This window comes from Emydura macquarii, unplaced genomic scaffold (genome assembly GCF_026122565.2).
Source record: "Emydura macquarii macquarii isolate MOO-44397 ecotype Brisbane River unplaced genomic scaffold, CSIRO-AGI_Emac_v2 contig_2205, whole genome shotgun sequence".
In the NCBI taxonomy this organism is placed as follows: domain Eukaryota; kingdom Metazoa; phylum Chordata; order Testudines; family Chelidae; genus Emydura; species Emydura macquarii.
The window spans coordinates 12978453-12993751 of NW_027132342.1; the positions used below are offsets into that span (position 1 = coordinate 12978453).

Sequence of the window (15299 nt, forward strand, 5' to 3'; positions counted from 1 at the left end):
AAACATTCACCAAAGTGCCTTAAATTACTGATAGTTAAGAGTCTGAATTTTCTGTTTTAATTCTGCCCTTGGGGATTAAGGCTGAGAGTCTTTACTGAGGAGAACTGAGACTTAATAGTAGCAACCTCAAGCAGTTCACAAAGGGACAGAGACTTCTACACACAGACACAAACTCCTTGGGGTTCTGCTGCTTTGTACTGCACTGCAAGCCAATGCTGCACCTAAAATTCATGCAGCCAGCCGTGGGAGTATCACCCCAGTTTACAGGGAACCTCCATTGACACAGAGAGAGTGTAGTGATGTTCCAATGCCACCTCCCCACTCCTGGTAGCATGGCTAGAGAGGAAAGGGAATGAATGGGGCTTCCATTCTCCTTATCACTAGCTGCTGCATTGGCTTTCTTGGGGCAGTTGGTAGCCAATCCAAGTTAGAGCAGCCTTCAGGTAGTTGCAATTTGTATCAGGGGACCGGCCTGCCACAAAGCTGTCCCAGGTTTATGGAATGTAAAGGTGGCTTAAAACTATCTTTGCACTCCCTCTCCTGAGTTGTGCTTCAGCCACAATCACAGAAAAAGGCACCATGTTTGGACAGTATAAAATGACTAAAAAGTTGGGGGATGATTAGAACAATCGCATTGACTTATTCATTTTCTACAAATTAATTTATTATTGATTCCTGTTTATTTACTAATTTTCTAGCAATGCCCTGTACACTAGATTCTTGTGCTGAATCAACATAGGACTGCAGCAAATGTTGATAGCAGAATATCACCCTGTTTTTCCATTTGAATATTATATCAGCAATAACCATTGAGGCACAGGGTATATATGAGAGATCTGTGACCAGCTGGGGCACATGCACATACCCTCAGGATCGCATTAATCCTCAGGAAATGCTCTGCATCCATCATTATTATTAATTATTATACATATCCAATATATCCAGTTATTCATGCTACACGAGGAAAGCTAAATTCTGTTCCAATTTATGTTTGAGCAACCCTATTGAATGTAATGGGGTTGCACTGATAAGATGGAGACTTGAATTTAACTTGATGGGACAAATTTAGACCAGGTGTAAGAGGATGTGTAACTTCGTTGATTTCCAAGGGGTTGTTCTCACTTCAACCAGATTTGAATTTGGCCCACTGAGTGCATTTGGCCATTCAAATGTGGTTCACACATTTGGCTCAGTTTTATTTTTTTCCTCAGAGAAATTTGTTCCTAAAGGGAAACTTTTGCTGGTATAAAATTTTTCATCTTATACCAAGGGCTTTTTACTGTTTAATATGCTGAAGATCCAGCATCCTGCCTGTAAATTTTGCAATGGAAGCAGATTATCCAGTCATGAAAGAGGAGTAACTCTCTTTAAGAAGAGACCCAGCTTCTCACCTGGTTAACTTTAATAACAGGTCGGAGGAGGGTAATATGGTCCAGGTTAGGAAGAGGGAATCCATTCTTCAGTTTAGCTTAAAAAAAGACAAACAAAATGTATATAATATTACTACTAATAATTACTTGCACTTCTATAGCACCTTTTATCCAAGGATCTCAAGGTTTTTACAAACATGAATGAATTAATCCTTGTAACACCCCTGTGTGGTAGGTCTGATCCCCATTTACAAAAGGGCAAAGAAAGGTCAAGCATGTGCTCCCATTGCCTCAGCACTTTGCAGGAAGTTCTCAGCGCATTAGCTTTCCTAGGTGTCTTATCCAAAGTCACCTAGTCAGTCAGCAGAGGAGTTGTGAACAGGAGTCTTGTGCTCCAACCACTACCAGCACCCTCTCTCCTTTGTCTGCCTTGTCCAAGAAGGGTGAAATATATCCCAGTGCAGAGGTCCATGCACCCCTATTTTGAGGGCTTAAATGGGACTTAAGTAATGCATAGACTTTGTGCTGGTCCTCTCGATAGATGATTTTCACTCAGAATGACTGGCTAGGTTAGCACACAGAGCAGTGATACGTATTTCCCCTTATAGCTCCTCCATTGTGCCTCATCTATTACTTGGAGGGACCACCTCTAAAGATAATGTTGCCCCTTTTCGATCCAAGCAGCCAATCAAAGTTTGGGACTCTGGGGATGTTCCAGTAGAGAGCAGAAGTTCATGGTAGGTATTTATTGGAGGCAGTTTTGTTCATTTACAAAGAATGTACAAAGTTCTGTGTCTCTAAATGCAGAAGGAAATAGCAGGAAACAGCTTCTTTTGCTCTCAGCACCAAGATAACTCTTTTAAACTTGCACCTTTGACCTCAAAACCTCTTGTAATGGAATACTAAACTGTAGACAGGCACATGACATCTCCCACCCTCCCAAGTTTCTTTCAAGGTCAGACAATGTGCTTTCAGCTGCTCCTTCTGTCTGTCTGTCCTCTGAGTTATGCTGAGTATTTTGTGTGTAAAAAGGAAGGCAGAACTCATCTACACACTCAAAAACTCCTGGCCTGGTTCACAACCCCCGTTTGTCTTACACGAGGAGTTTGTGATGAACTCATCCTGACAGTTAGGTTATTGAAGGGGTGCGTTCACAACCAGTCTCAAAGAGGTAGTGATCCAAGCAGTCATTCACCAGTACCTCTCAGCATAACAATAAAAACTAAGTCTTATATAACACTTTTCATCCATAGCTCTCAAAGCACTTTACCAATGAAGTCAATATCAATACCCTCATTTTACAGATAGGTAAATTGAGGCATGGAGAGGGGAGTGGTTTACCCACCGTCACCCAGCAGGACAGCGGCAGATCTGCCGGAGTAGAATCCAAGTCTCTTGAGTCCCAGTCCAGTGCCCTATAATTCAGTTATTATGCCCAGTAATAATATAATTCAGTATAATCAGTTACTATGCCCAGTCAGTCTTTGGCTTCTCTAATGAAACTCCAAATTAGTGCCACTTATAGTGGTGGCTTGATGATCTGATACCCCAACTCATTTCACATAGGCTACCAGCTGATTGTAATGACATCTTGTCATTTCCCACCTGAGTTGATGTGAAATGGTACTGAGCAGTGAAAAGCCCCACATCACATTACCAATTCCTAGGGCCATGCAGTCCCTGGTAACAATTATTTTGTTAAAAGAGATCAAGGCTATTAAAGGAACTGGCCACTATCCTTACCATTGGCTGCTGGGATTACTCCATTCCGTAAAACATAAGACAGGAAATTCTCCAAAAGTGAGACCTGCCATGGGGGACAAAATGGATTTAGGGATCACTTCCTGATATCTATGAAGCTGCTCCATGCTAAATTTTGGATGGAGTTTTAAGACTAAGAATCCTGTTTACATGAGCAGACCTCACTTGGGTAGACAAATCCATAAGTGACAATGATCTTTGTTTCTTGAGGCTTGGGGATGATGTAAAAGATACAGAACAGGAGTATACCATTTTTGCAATATTTTCATTAAAAATAATCAGTTTAATTTGCTTGTGAGGTAATTTATCTTTAACTGTACAGCAGGAACTGGGAGATTTTAATTCTACTCAGCTTCCTAGAGCTGATCAGTTGTTCTCAGGATGAAACTGCTCTCTGTGAGAGGGAGAGTTTTCCTCTATTATGCTGCTACATCACTGTTGGAGGTATTTGTAACTAGTATTTTTGACTCCCACTCCCTACCTTAATTATGAAAATCTGTGCTGAGTCCCAGCACACCACTACTGCCAGTCTCCCATTCTAGGGTGCCTGTTCTAATCTACAATATGCTGCTCCTTCTGATGCTGCATTTCAGATTATTGTTGTACACTTAAACTTCATGGCCATGATTTTAGTGCATCTCTGTTGAAATAAGAGAGATTGGAAAACATCTAATTTTTAGGAGCATATACACCCATGTGTGTGTGTGTGTGTATATATATATATATATATATATATATTATATATATATATATTTTATCACAGAAATTATATTGACAGAGTGAATTACCAGAAAGAGAGAAGAGAGCCATCCAAGGATGAAGTCTAATGATTTAGAAATGCATGTAGGGAAAGTCTGTTCCTTATTCTTCAGACTGACATTTTCCCTGAGATTCTTGGTTCTTGTTTCCTAGACACTGAAACCATCAACTTACCTCAAAGAACCCAACACTGGAGTCATCCAAGGAGAGCTGGAATCTGAAAGGAAAGTAGTAAGAGGAGGAGTCATTATAAAGGGTGAAGGCACATCATTTTATCCATGTACAGTCATCCTCAGTGACTTCAGGCCCTATGATATGCTCACAATGGGGCACTTGTCTATGGCAATGCATCCTATGCAGTGCACGTTGCCTCCCACAGAAAAAAGCAGGAGGGTTTCTCTAGGGCATTGCCTGGAATGTACACAGAAGGGTGGCCTAGGAGAAGTTTATCCAAGATTGTGAATGCACTTCTTCCTCTATGTTTCACTGATTCATACATTTAACTTCACCAGGTCAAGCACCAAAGATCCCCAGGATCTCAGATCTTACAGGAGCTAGAAGGTAAAATTCCACTTGGAGAATGTTACTGATGGTGATGGCTTAGCTGCAAAATGTTCAGAAGTTCAGTTCAGTTTGGATGAGCGCTTATTCAGAACCAGCTTTCTGAGGTTGGCCCACTGCAACCCTTCCTCCCTGTAAACCATTCTGAGAACTTGAGAACCACACCTTCCTCACTAGGTTCCAGACATTCCACTACTCTCCTTAGGAACTTCCTCCTGAGAGTCCCTGGAGTATGGACATCTCTAATTCTTCTTGCCCATAACTGTCTTCCTAGACAGGATTCTTGTGAGCTCAGGTTCCATCACCCTACCACATAATCCAATAGATGCTTGGCACTCAGAGTCAGATCCTGTAAAGTGAAAGGGGCTGACCATTACCCACTCTTTTAGACACCCACATTTGAAAAATTGGGGTCTATTTTTTTTAAAATGAAAACTTCAATTCTGTAGAAAATGTCATGACCTCAGATTAGAGCTTTCTGACCCAGCTGGGAGTCACAATGCCAAACCTTAGAATCACTAGAGCATCTACGTACACAGGCCCAAATCCTTTCCTGTGTTCTGGCTCCTTTCCCCTCCTCTGGTGGCACAAATGGGCTGGAGAGCAGCTGGATCTGGCCAGTTGAGAATTCCCCTCCCCATGATGCAGAATCATCATACTAGGCCCTTGTGGCCCCCTCCTATCCATCCCTGACAAATGGGGCATGTCAGAAGTGGGGAAGACGTGTGACTGGAGGACAATGTGCACCAACAATCTCCAGCTGGCAGAAAGTCCCTTGGAGGCTGTTGACAGCTAGCATAAATTAGAGCAATATCATGGCTAGTCTAACCTATGCTGGGGCTGGTGCAGAATGACCCAGGAATTCAGGGAATCATAATTAGCTCCCTGATGGCCTCTGCCTTTCTCTTGTGATGAGTTGATCTAAACACAGGAGAAAATCTGGACCAAAGATTTTAGACTAACTAACACATCCAACACAGTTTCCTCTATCAAGCCCCCTATTGAAAGTCACAGAATGAAGCACCAGAAGACGACTCAATAGTCCCAAAACGTGGTTATCTTTTATCCACAGGATTTGGGCAATGTAGCCAAAAGCATCTCAGGGTCCCTACCCTTGTGAGAAAGAAGGTAAATTGCATTGACTGCCTTGTCCTCATGCTGCAGTAGGCTAGGCTGACACAAATCCTGTTGTGTCTTAATTCTGGGATAATTAATGTTGCTTCCTGAATGGTCTCAGGTCAAGCTGTCCTGTGTTTACCTGTTTAGACATAATGAGCCAATCAGCTTCTGTTCAAATATAGTCAGACTGACACTGGTATTCGCTATCTGCAGGAGAGAAGAGTATTGAGTTACTATATCCATATAGAATGAGGTCCTCTCAGATTCGGACACAAATATAGTCTCCTTATATCATTTAAAATGCAACAGTTCCACCTTCTTTGATAAATACTGAAGCTGTCTCATGCAGGTGCTGCTTTCTGCCTGATGTGGGGTTTGTGTATAGTTCAGCCTTGATTATCTGAATGTCACTGGCAATATTTAAAGTATGGGCAACTGAGGTTTTAATTCATCAAGGACATTTCAAAATAATGAAGAGATGTCAGGGGACATGACTCATTTCTGTATTACAGGGAATTCTAGAGAACTAATTCCAGAGGGGTAGCTGTGTTAGTCTGTATACAGCAAAAACAACGAGCAACAGCCCACGAAAGCTTATGCCTGCAGAAATTTGTTAGTCTTTAAAGTGCTACAGGACTCTCGTTTTTTCTAGAGAACTAAGCTTCAGATAACGGAGATAGTAACATATCTGGGTTTTTATTCCTCTTTAAGAAAACTCTCCTTCCAATAGCAATACCCTACAGGCCAAATTATGCCCCAAACATTCAGGTTCAACCCCTGGCTGAAGTTAATGGTATTTGCTTATTTAAGGGCAGAATTTGCCCCTATGTGTTGCAGGTATGACCTCTAGGACCTTCAAATACCTTGGTTTCTGGCAGTGTGGAAGAACAAATTTATTTTAACTCCTAGATGGAATGTAACCCTCTGATCCATGGTACTTACTATGTTCACTGTAAACATGAGTTGGGTGGTTGAGTCTGGTAGGACAGCAAGCACCTCCATGGAGGCAGGGATCTCAAGACTAAAAGTGTCTGTCTGTAAACTGACCACAGGTGCAGCAGAAGCCATTAGGTTCAACAACGTGGGGCGTACCTCTACATAACACTGGGCAATCTGTAGGATTTCAAGGCAAAGAAGGAGAGTCTGAAAATTGCTTTTATATAGAACAAATCTGAATAGTGATCTTATCATTCATTAAAATGGTTATTCTGAAAGGGTTAGTGTAGATCAAACTTTAGTTCTTATAGCAATAGGGAATAGAAAGTTTGGGCAGGAGAAAGGGGTTCTTAGCAGAGAGGAGGTGGGGTCAGTCAGGAATCACTTGAGGCAAGAGTCTTGACCTGGACCTGCCTCCCAGCCACCATAAATCTTCCCCTTTTCGAACACAGTGATGCACAGTGGCTCCACCAAATCATTGGAGATTAGCCAGTACTCAGATGACACCCACACTGGGACTAGCTATGGTGATTTCTTACGGGTTCATCAAAGTAAAGAGACCCACCTCAGGAATGATGCTGCCAAATGTCTCTGTAGTTACATTAAAATAACTGGAAAGCTGCAAAACAAATGAAAGAAATTCCATCCTGGGTGAGCTTCATGTCTTCATTATCTTTAAATCTGCAATTTATTGTCATTTTAATGATCTAGTGCCTTTGAACCTTGGGAAAATTTGTAGAGAGAGTCCTAGAGCACTGAATCAAATTCTCACTCGTGCACAAAATCCCCCCATATATTGATTAAAGATTAAAACTTTCTGCAGAAATACAGGTGCAATATTCTGCTCACATTTGGGCCGGTAGCCTCCTGTTGCTGGGATATATGGAATCCACTAGAGATAGGACTCAAAGCTCTGCTCGGCGTCCCAGGTAAAGGCAAAACTGCTATGCTTTGTGGTTTTCTACTTAGCCCACAGGTAGAGCCAGTTCCAGGGGTCCCTCCTAGTACTTTGAGTCAGCAAAGACCCCTCAGAAAAGCTGCCAGTGAGGCAGCAGAGTCCCCAGCATGAATCTTCTTGTCCTTTTCAGAGGAGCACGTGGTTCAGATCTGTGACATCACTTTGGTAGGTAAATTGTGCCTATTTCGTACCTTGCTCAGTGGCACAATATACCCCTGGATTTGGCCTGAGAAATCTAGATACTACATAATGGCAAAACAACGAATTAGTGTGAGAGACCATGATCACCTTCTGATAACTACATGGCTTGGTTAACACTGAGCCTGCAACTGCACTGCAAATGAGTTTGTAAAATCACCTTCTCAGAAGGACATACCTGGAACACTTTTAAGCCCTTCATCTGCAGGTTCCACTCACCTCTTCTACAATGGTGATGTTGAAGGCCCCTGCTGTGTAATAAGCCAGTGAGGCATATTTAAAGAAATACTCAGAGATGCCAAGGTAAAGCATGGAATCACTTTTGTCTGGGAAAGTGAAGGGAGCTGGTACAAAGGAAGGGTCCGTCCAATTTCCAACTGGATAGATTGCACCCTGTAAAGTATTATTGTCATTTATAAAATCAGTGTCTGTCAAAGTGCATTTACAATGGTGGATCTTAAAAAACTCCTTCTCCCTCCTTCACAAACCACAAGATCAATTCAAGCTACTCAGCAGGAGCTGTGTAAGTAGATAGGCCTTGAAACATGCCTGGAAGGCAAGTCATCTCAAGCTCTTCTGAACCAATGGAGGAAGCCAATTACAGAGCAGAGGGCCCTTCACAGAGAATGCTCTTGGCCTGTATTTCAAAGATGCCGAGCATCCACTGAAGTTACCGGGGGCTACTGCATTGTCAGCACTCTAGAAAATGAGACAACTTATTTCTATGCTTAAATATTGATTGAGGAGCCTGACTTAGGCTCCTATTTTAAAAAAAATCTTGACCCTTGACTCTCTCTTGTTCCAGGTCCTGATATTCTAGTTCATACAACTCCCATTGAAATCAATAGACAGGATGATCAGGCCCCAGAGGTCTATTTCCCTCTCTCCTTCTAGGGTTGGTTACAAACTGTGTTTTTCCTCTTATTCTTTCTCTCTTTTTCCTTTTAATCTGCTCAGACTTCTTTTCCTGCTCTATCCTTGCCACAGGTAACTGACCAACAGAGTCAAAAATGACCTGTACAGTTAATTTAGTTAACAATCATGTCATGTTTCTACAACAGAATTGCTGGAAAAAACAACCCAAATGAGATATTGCTTTGGAGTCTCTCATCAGATTCAGGTTATAATGTTGAAGCAAAAGCAGCCCTCTATTGTCTTTTGTCTTGGATTGTAAGCTCATTGGGGTAGGAACAGTCTTTTTGTTCTGAGTTTGTACAGCACCTAGCACAACTGGGTACTGGCCTGTGACTCCTGGGTGCTACGGTAATACCTATAAATAATAATGATAATTAATAACCATGCCAATCTAGCAGAGGATAAGAAGTATATCAAAAGAGCACAGTTCCAGATAACTAGCATTAAAGGCAATTACCTTTAAGTCCAGATCAATGTATGATTTGAAGACTCCTGGAAAGTTAACTAAGGAGTAGTCTATTTGGGTAAAGGCATCAATCTGGGTTGGGACTGTAAAAGTGGTAGACAAAACAAAACAGCTATTAGGTGTAACACAGACAGTAATGTTTAATTAAGAGTGAATGCTATTCTTGGAGGAGAAAAACTCAGAAAAGATGTTCAACACAAGGAGGAAGAAAAAAATCAAAACAAATGTTTGTGGTTAAGAACCCAAAGTGCTCCCTTTGGAAACTCCACTGATTAGACCTAATGCTCCTCTTGTCCCACCCAACTGTTAGTTGACTACTTTCCCCAAGTTTTGCTTTTTGTGAGAAACTCTTCAGAACTGAAGGAGGCATTGGCATTTCTTGAGGTTGTCAACCACTTCTAAGCACATCCTATGAGTATGTGTCTTCCAATTGATTTCAATGGAAGTTCTGTACTTACAGGGAGGGAAGAATGGACTCTTAAAATATTGTGGCAAGGAACAGGAATGTACTATGACTTTTGAGTTCAATCCTGCAAAGTGCTGAGTACCTCCTTCAAGATACAGAGTGCCCTTAACTCCCACATTCTTCAAGGATAAATGATGACATACAGCATCACCCAAGAAGCAATCAGCACCTTGCAGGTTTAGGCCATTATAGATGAAGCCCAGATTTACAAAGGTACGTAGGCATCTAAAGAAGCAGAGAGGCATAATGGGATTTTCTAAAGTGCTTAAGCAGGTAAGGTGCCTAACTCAATGATTTCCATGTACAGCCTCTTTGGCCTTTACTATTGTGTGTTTACCTCCATGTTGGATTGAAATTCCATCAGGGTAGTGGTACAGGACTGACAACAGACGGTCATTAAATCTGGAGTGCTCTGAATAGCTCTAAACAATAGACTGGTTCCCAAGCAGGAGAACTGGTTATCAGGAGAGAGGTCACCTGGCAATGCAGTCACCTGGCAGGGGTCTCTGATTGGCTGGGGAGGCTGATCCAGGAGACCCCTTACACAGGGACTGAAAGTTTATAAAATACAGTAGCTACTCTCTTTGGGGTCTTCCCTGACCATTTTTTCACGCGCTCAAGCTGAGAGGAGCTGCATGTAGCAGGCTAATGAGATAAATGGAAACCTGCCTTCCTGAACAAAGATGGGCCACCAAGGATTCCCAAGAGAAGGGTGAGCTAGCGAGGGGAATGCATTTAAGATGTTTGGTGTTTTATAAATGATCTGTACTCTCTTGTGCTTTATCTGTTACATAAAAGAGCAATGGGCATGGTGTCTCTATGTGTTATATGCTTCACAATTGCCATGTGCCTCCTGAGAGAATAAATTATAACCTGGCAGGCTCACACTTTTGGATGGAGTTCTGGGAGAGGGTGTGTTTGAGCTATTGAGGTATCTTGGAGCATCAGTGCCGATCCTGGTGACTCAGAGGCTCCATTGCTGTGAAGGGGTAGCAGGCTGAGAGTCAGTGCCCAAGAAATGTGCCAGAGAGGCCCAGGGAGAAAACAGTGCTGCAGATTGCTGAGACCCAGGGAAGTTTAAACCAATGGGGGACCCAGCAGCGGGAATTTCCCCCACAGCCATCTGATGGGCACCAAGCTGGGGGAGCTCAACTGAGATCTGTGACAGTAGCTGACGAGAAAACAACAAAGTCCTAGCAGCATGAGATGAGAATTGTAAAGAAAAGGCAGCATCAGAGACTCACCCTGAAGTGTTGTGAGCTGTGCATCAATCTGCTGGATCCCTTGTCTGATGTTCGGACATGACTGTGTAAAAATACAAAGAAATTACATACTGGCTGGTATATATTGTATCCTTCCCTGTCTAGTGGATGAAAGTCAGATCTGCTCAAGTAACTGATTATCTCACTCTCTAGTGGCAGGCCCACAAATTTCTATTTTATCCCTCATACTGTATGTATGCAATTTAACTGACAACCACGATGTACATAGCCACAGATGTGTTCAGTATGAGGAGCATGAGTATGAAAAATAACTGGTCATCATAGAAACTCCATGAGCAAAGTTGTTGGCCCTGCTACAGCCCCTTTGTGCAGATCAGCCAGAAGGAGAATCTGGCCCTATAGTGGTTAAGATTATTGCCATGGCCATGAAGTACAGAGTTTATTTGGAAGTTGGTGCCTGTGAAGTGATGCTGATAAAGGTGCTGGTCAGTGCAGAATCAGGTTGTATTTTTTCTGGTTGTCAGGTTATTCCTTAATCAAGTTCAAGACTGTTGCCTCTGAGATGATGCAGTTTTATGTATTCCTTAAGTTACTCCCTTTAAACAATTTATAAAGACTTACATGTTTATCCAAGTTCCTGTGAATGGGCTTCTCCAGATATTTAGTAAAGAATTTATAGAGCCAGCTGGAGAAAAGAAAAAGAACAGAAAGGACCTCTTACCATTGCTTAAGTTAGTTGAACACTATAGTTCCTAACGGAGTGTCATACATCCTAATATACTTACATGTGTAAACTGGACCTGTGTGAAATCTAATATCCTAGCAGATAACTAATCTATAAGTGTTGTATTAATTTATTTGTAGGCCCCCCTCTCACAACATAACCTGTATGAGGATAAAAGCCCAATGTATATTGGACCTGTCTGTAATCAGAACACTGCCAAAAGGCACCTTTGAATGGAGAGCATTTCAGTGCTGTGCACACTAAGATCTATGGAAGTGAAAGATGATAAGTAATTAGACTGGGCAGCTGCATGAAGCTGCTCATCAGCCTCAGCCAGGGACGGCACCAGCCTCTTCCCAATAGTGGCACTGAGATGGGCTAGACAGAAAATTGTGGGGACTGCACCCACTTCGCCAAAAGACCCCGCACCTCTCCATGGTCCTGCCCCCCTCCATAACCCACCCCCTGCTCCTTAGTTATGTGCTGGCCCCGCCTCCTCCTCTAAGGCTCTGCCTTCTTGCCAGGTCAAAGGCCGGAAACTGGTGGAGCTGGGCAGTGCCGGGCAGCTGCTGTACTGGCTGGTGCGTGGTGTGGGCAGCCATGGCACTCTTCTGCCTCCTCCTCCTGCTCAGGGCATTGAGGCTGCAACTGCTCCTCAGCTCCCCGCTGCCCTTTGACTGCTTGCAGCTGGCAAGAGCTGCTCGGGCAGGGGGATCCAGCTCTGGGGCCAGCAAACCCCTCAAGGATCAGCGACTGTGGGGGTGTGAGGCCCAGGAGCCTAGGCCAGAGCTGGTCAGTCTGGTCTACTGTGGGAAGCCCCAGACTTGCCACCTGGCCTGGGCAGAGTGCCCTGGTGAGCAGTGACACGGGCTGCGGGCTGCTCTCAGACACCCCGGCCTCCATCTTGGGCTTACTTCTGTGTTGCTGCTGGCAACAGGCACTGCTATCAAAGCTGGGTGCCCAGTGAGTGGCAGCTGCTGGCCAGGAGCCCAGCTCTGAAGGCAGGACCGCCACCAGCAGCAGTGGAGAAGTATCTGCGTAATGTTTGACCTTTGCGCTAGGAGAGGTGGCTATGGGGAGGCTACAGCAAATTTTGGGGTTGCTATAGGCCCTGCAGGCCACCCTCTGCCATGCTCTCTCTCTCACTGTCTAAAAAGGGCTCCAGCATGAACCAAGTGACTGAAGCTGTAAAACGAGTTTATGTTCCCTTCTGAATGACACATTTTTTTTTTAATTCTCAGTGTGAGCTTCATTCAAAATTTGGGCTACCATTTTCAAAGGGACCTCAAGTTGGCCTCCAATTGTACATGGGCAATTTTGCATGTACAAGAAACCTATGCATACAATTTTTGCTGTTATCACCAGCAGACACTAATGATAAGCTTTATGTGCGCTAAATTCATTTACACTCAATTTATTTGTGCAAATCACTGTTTGTGTATTTAAATTCTATCTTTTTTGTGTACACAAATGGCACATGTTGTGTACTTGCAAAATGAGATCATGTTTTGAAAATGTGGCCCTAGAAGACTAATTTTCAGACTTGGGGACTGGGATTAGGGCCCGCATTCTGGATTGTGGTGCCCACATTAGCACAGACTCCTAAAAATGTACCTGGGAGGCTGATTTTGATAAATGGGCCTTGTGCCATTTGCTCTGTTACTTTCACTACACTGCAGTATTCAAAATCTCTTGCACATACCTGATTTTTCCATTCAGCTGGACTTCCACACCCTTAATACTCATCCGGCAGCTGTCAAGTGACATGGATAGGTGACCTGTGCTATCTTGTGACATGGTAAAGACTGCTGTAATAAACACTCCTGAAACGGACACTGTGCTTCTTCCACTGTCTTTGCTGCACAGACAAAAACAAACTCAGTTGAAAAGTCTACTTACAGGGAACTTCCAAGAATCTAATGGATCAAAGTGACTCTGTTTCTTTCACTGAGGAGGAAATGAGATTATTTTGCTCATCTCTAATGATTAAAGTAGATTGTAGAGGTAGTTTCTTTAAAGAATCAGGTTCCACGCACTAATCTCCAAGGTGTGAGTGCTGGAAAGATGTTGGATTTGGCAAGATTGCCTAGAATTACAATTTTGCGAGACTGTCTGTCTGATGCTTGCCAAATTGTGGATCTCCCATGACACCCCGATCTGTAATAAGACTGTCACAAGAGCCGTAGAACTGAAACAGAAAGAGCTACTTAAGTTCTTGAGTGACTGTAATTCTGATTTTCCCATAGAATGCAGTAAATTTTCCTTAACCTGGAGTCCAAACTAGTGTCATCCTACACACTAGGATCACTAGCTGAAGGGAACTGAGAGCTGAGCAACAATAATAAACTGGAAGGACTGGCCTAGGAGGAACTAGTACAGGATCTGAAAATGAACAGAACAGAAAAAGAATGACCAAGAAGGATATGTTAAATGTCTATATTAAGTATTTGTTATTATGTATACAATGCAATATGTATGCATGACACTTTATAGACAAGTACAAATTAATGACAGATCCTTGCCCTTACAATCTAAATATTTCAGGAATGTAAATAGCATGGAGGGAGAGGAATTGTACATAGTGGCCCACAGTGGTATAAATAGGAATAAAGGAAAATGTAGGCTGAATATTAAGAAAAATATCTTAACTGTAAGGTCTACTAGGCTAAGGAATATTCTCACAATGGAAGCAGTGGATGCCCTGTTACTTGAGTCATTTCAAACTGATGAATACACCACAGGGAACAATTCTTCACTGGCTGGAGGAAGGGACTAGATATGACCTACAGGTGTTTTCCTTGTTTAATTGTGATGATTCCATAACTAGCCCTTTGGAGACTGTGGATATGCTCTGTATTTAACATGCCCTGCAATGTTTTCTAATAAGGCACCGTTTTACAATGCAGCTAGATTGCAATGACAGAGTAATTCCACAGACTATAAACCAGTTTGTGACACTTGACAGTCACAGGTTGTGCTTCCCCTCTCAAGTGTCACAACTAGTTTTTAGTCTGTTCCTGGGGCAACACAGTGATGTGGTACTTCTTAGTGAGGCTGGATTGTAAGGTTACAGTCCAATTCCATCTAATTAATATACCTGGATTCAAATAAGTGTATGTGTGTGTATATTTTAAGAAGAAAAGCAATAGTGTAATACTATGTAAATTAGTCAAGTAGCTAACCATCCATTTACAATGTAAATACAGTGAGTGAGATCCTCTCCTCACCTCAGCTCCAGCTCCTTTTCACTGGGAAAAAGGGGAAAGGGCCATCCAAAGCAGTGTAAAGGGGCCCTAAAAGCCCCATAGTTTGCTGGTGCAGGCACTGTGGAAGACAGCCACGGTGCTGTCCTTTTAAAATCACCTTGCAAGCCAGAGTGTAGGGGGCATGCTTTGGCTGGGAGGGTGGGTTTGTTGGGGACAGGACTACTGCTGCATGCAGCACTGTGGAGATTCTAGGCAGCACTGTGACCTATTTATCTGAAAATAAATAAAATATAATATAAATATAAAATATAATATAAATTAATCCATCATTTAGTCAATTTAGTAATTTACACAGTGTAATATAGAGAGACAATGTGGGTGTGATAATATCTTGTATTGGACCAACTTCTGATGGTGAGAGAGACAAGCCGTCGAGCCACACTTCTTTTTCAGGTCTGGGAAACTTACTCAGAGTGTCACAACAAAATACAACATAGAACAGATTGTTTAGCATAAGTAGGGAAAAAATATTTCAAGGGACCATTCAAGGTGAAGTGGCCCATTAACACCCCTCCACTTACAGTGAGGAAATGAAGCTGGGGGGGGGGGGGCGGGAAAGAGGGTGATCAGTGGGTTA

General features: G+C 42.8%; 1 protein-coding gene across 2 annotated transcripts in view; it reads right to left on the reverse strand.

Annotated features, from left to right (window-relative positions):
• BPIFC (BPI fold containing family C) overlaps positions 1-15299 on the reverse strand; it is a 28867-nt gene that overhangs the window by 749 nt on the left and 12819 nt on the right. For both annotated transcript variants that reach the window (XM_067558996.1, XM_067558994.1), the window contains exons 5-15: positions 13159-13314; positions 11354-11417; positions 10754-10814; positions 9035-9126; positions 7882-8055; positions 7072-7125; positions 6513-6683; positions 5710-5777; positions 4065-4107; positions 3114-3177; positions 1392-1468 (exon numbers count right to left, since the gene is read on the reverse strand). In XM_067558996.1, coding sequence (XP_067415097.1) covers positions 1392-1468; positions 3114-3177; positions 4065-4107; positions 5710-5777; positions 6513-6683; positions 7072-7125; positions 7882-8055; positions 9035-9126; positions 10754-10814; positions 11354-11417; positions 13159-13314 — 1024 coding nt within the window. The remainder of the gene's footprint in view (positions 1-1391; positions 1469-3113; positions 3178-4064; positions 4108-5709; positions 5778-6512; positions 6684-7071; positions 7126-7881; positions 8056-9034; positions 9127-10753; positions 10815-11353; positions 11418-13158; positions 13315-15299) is intronic.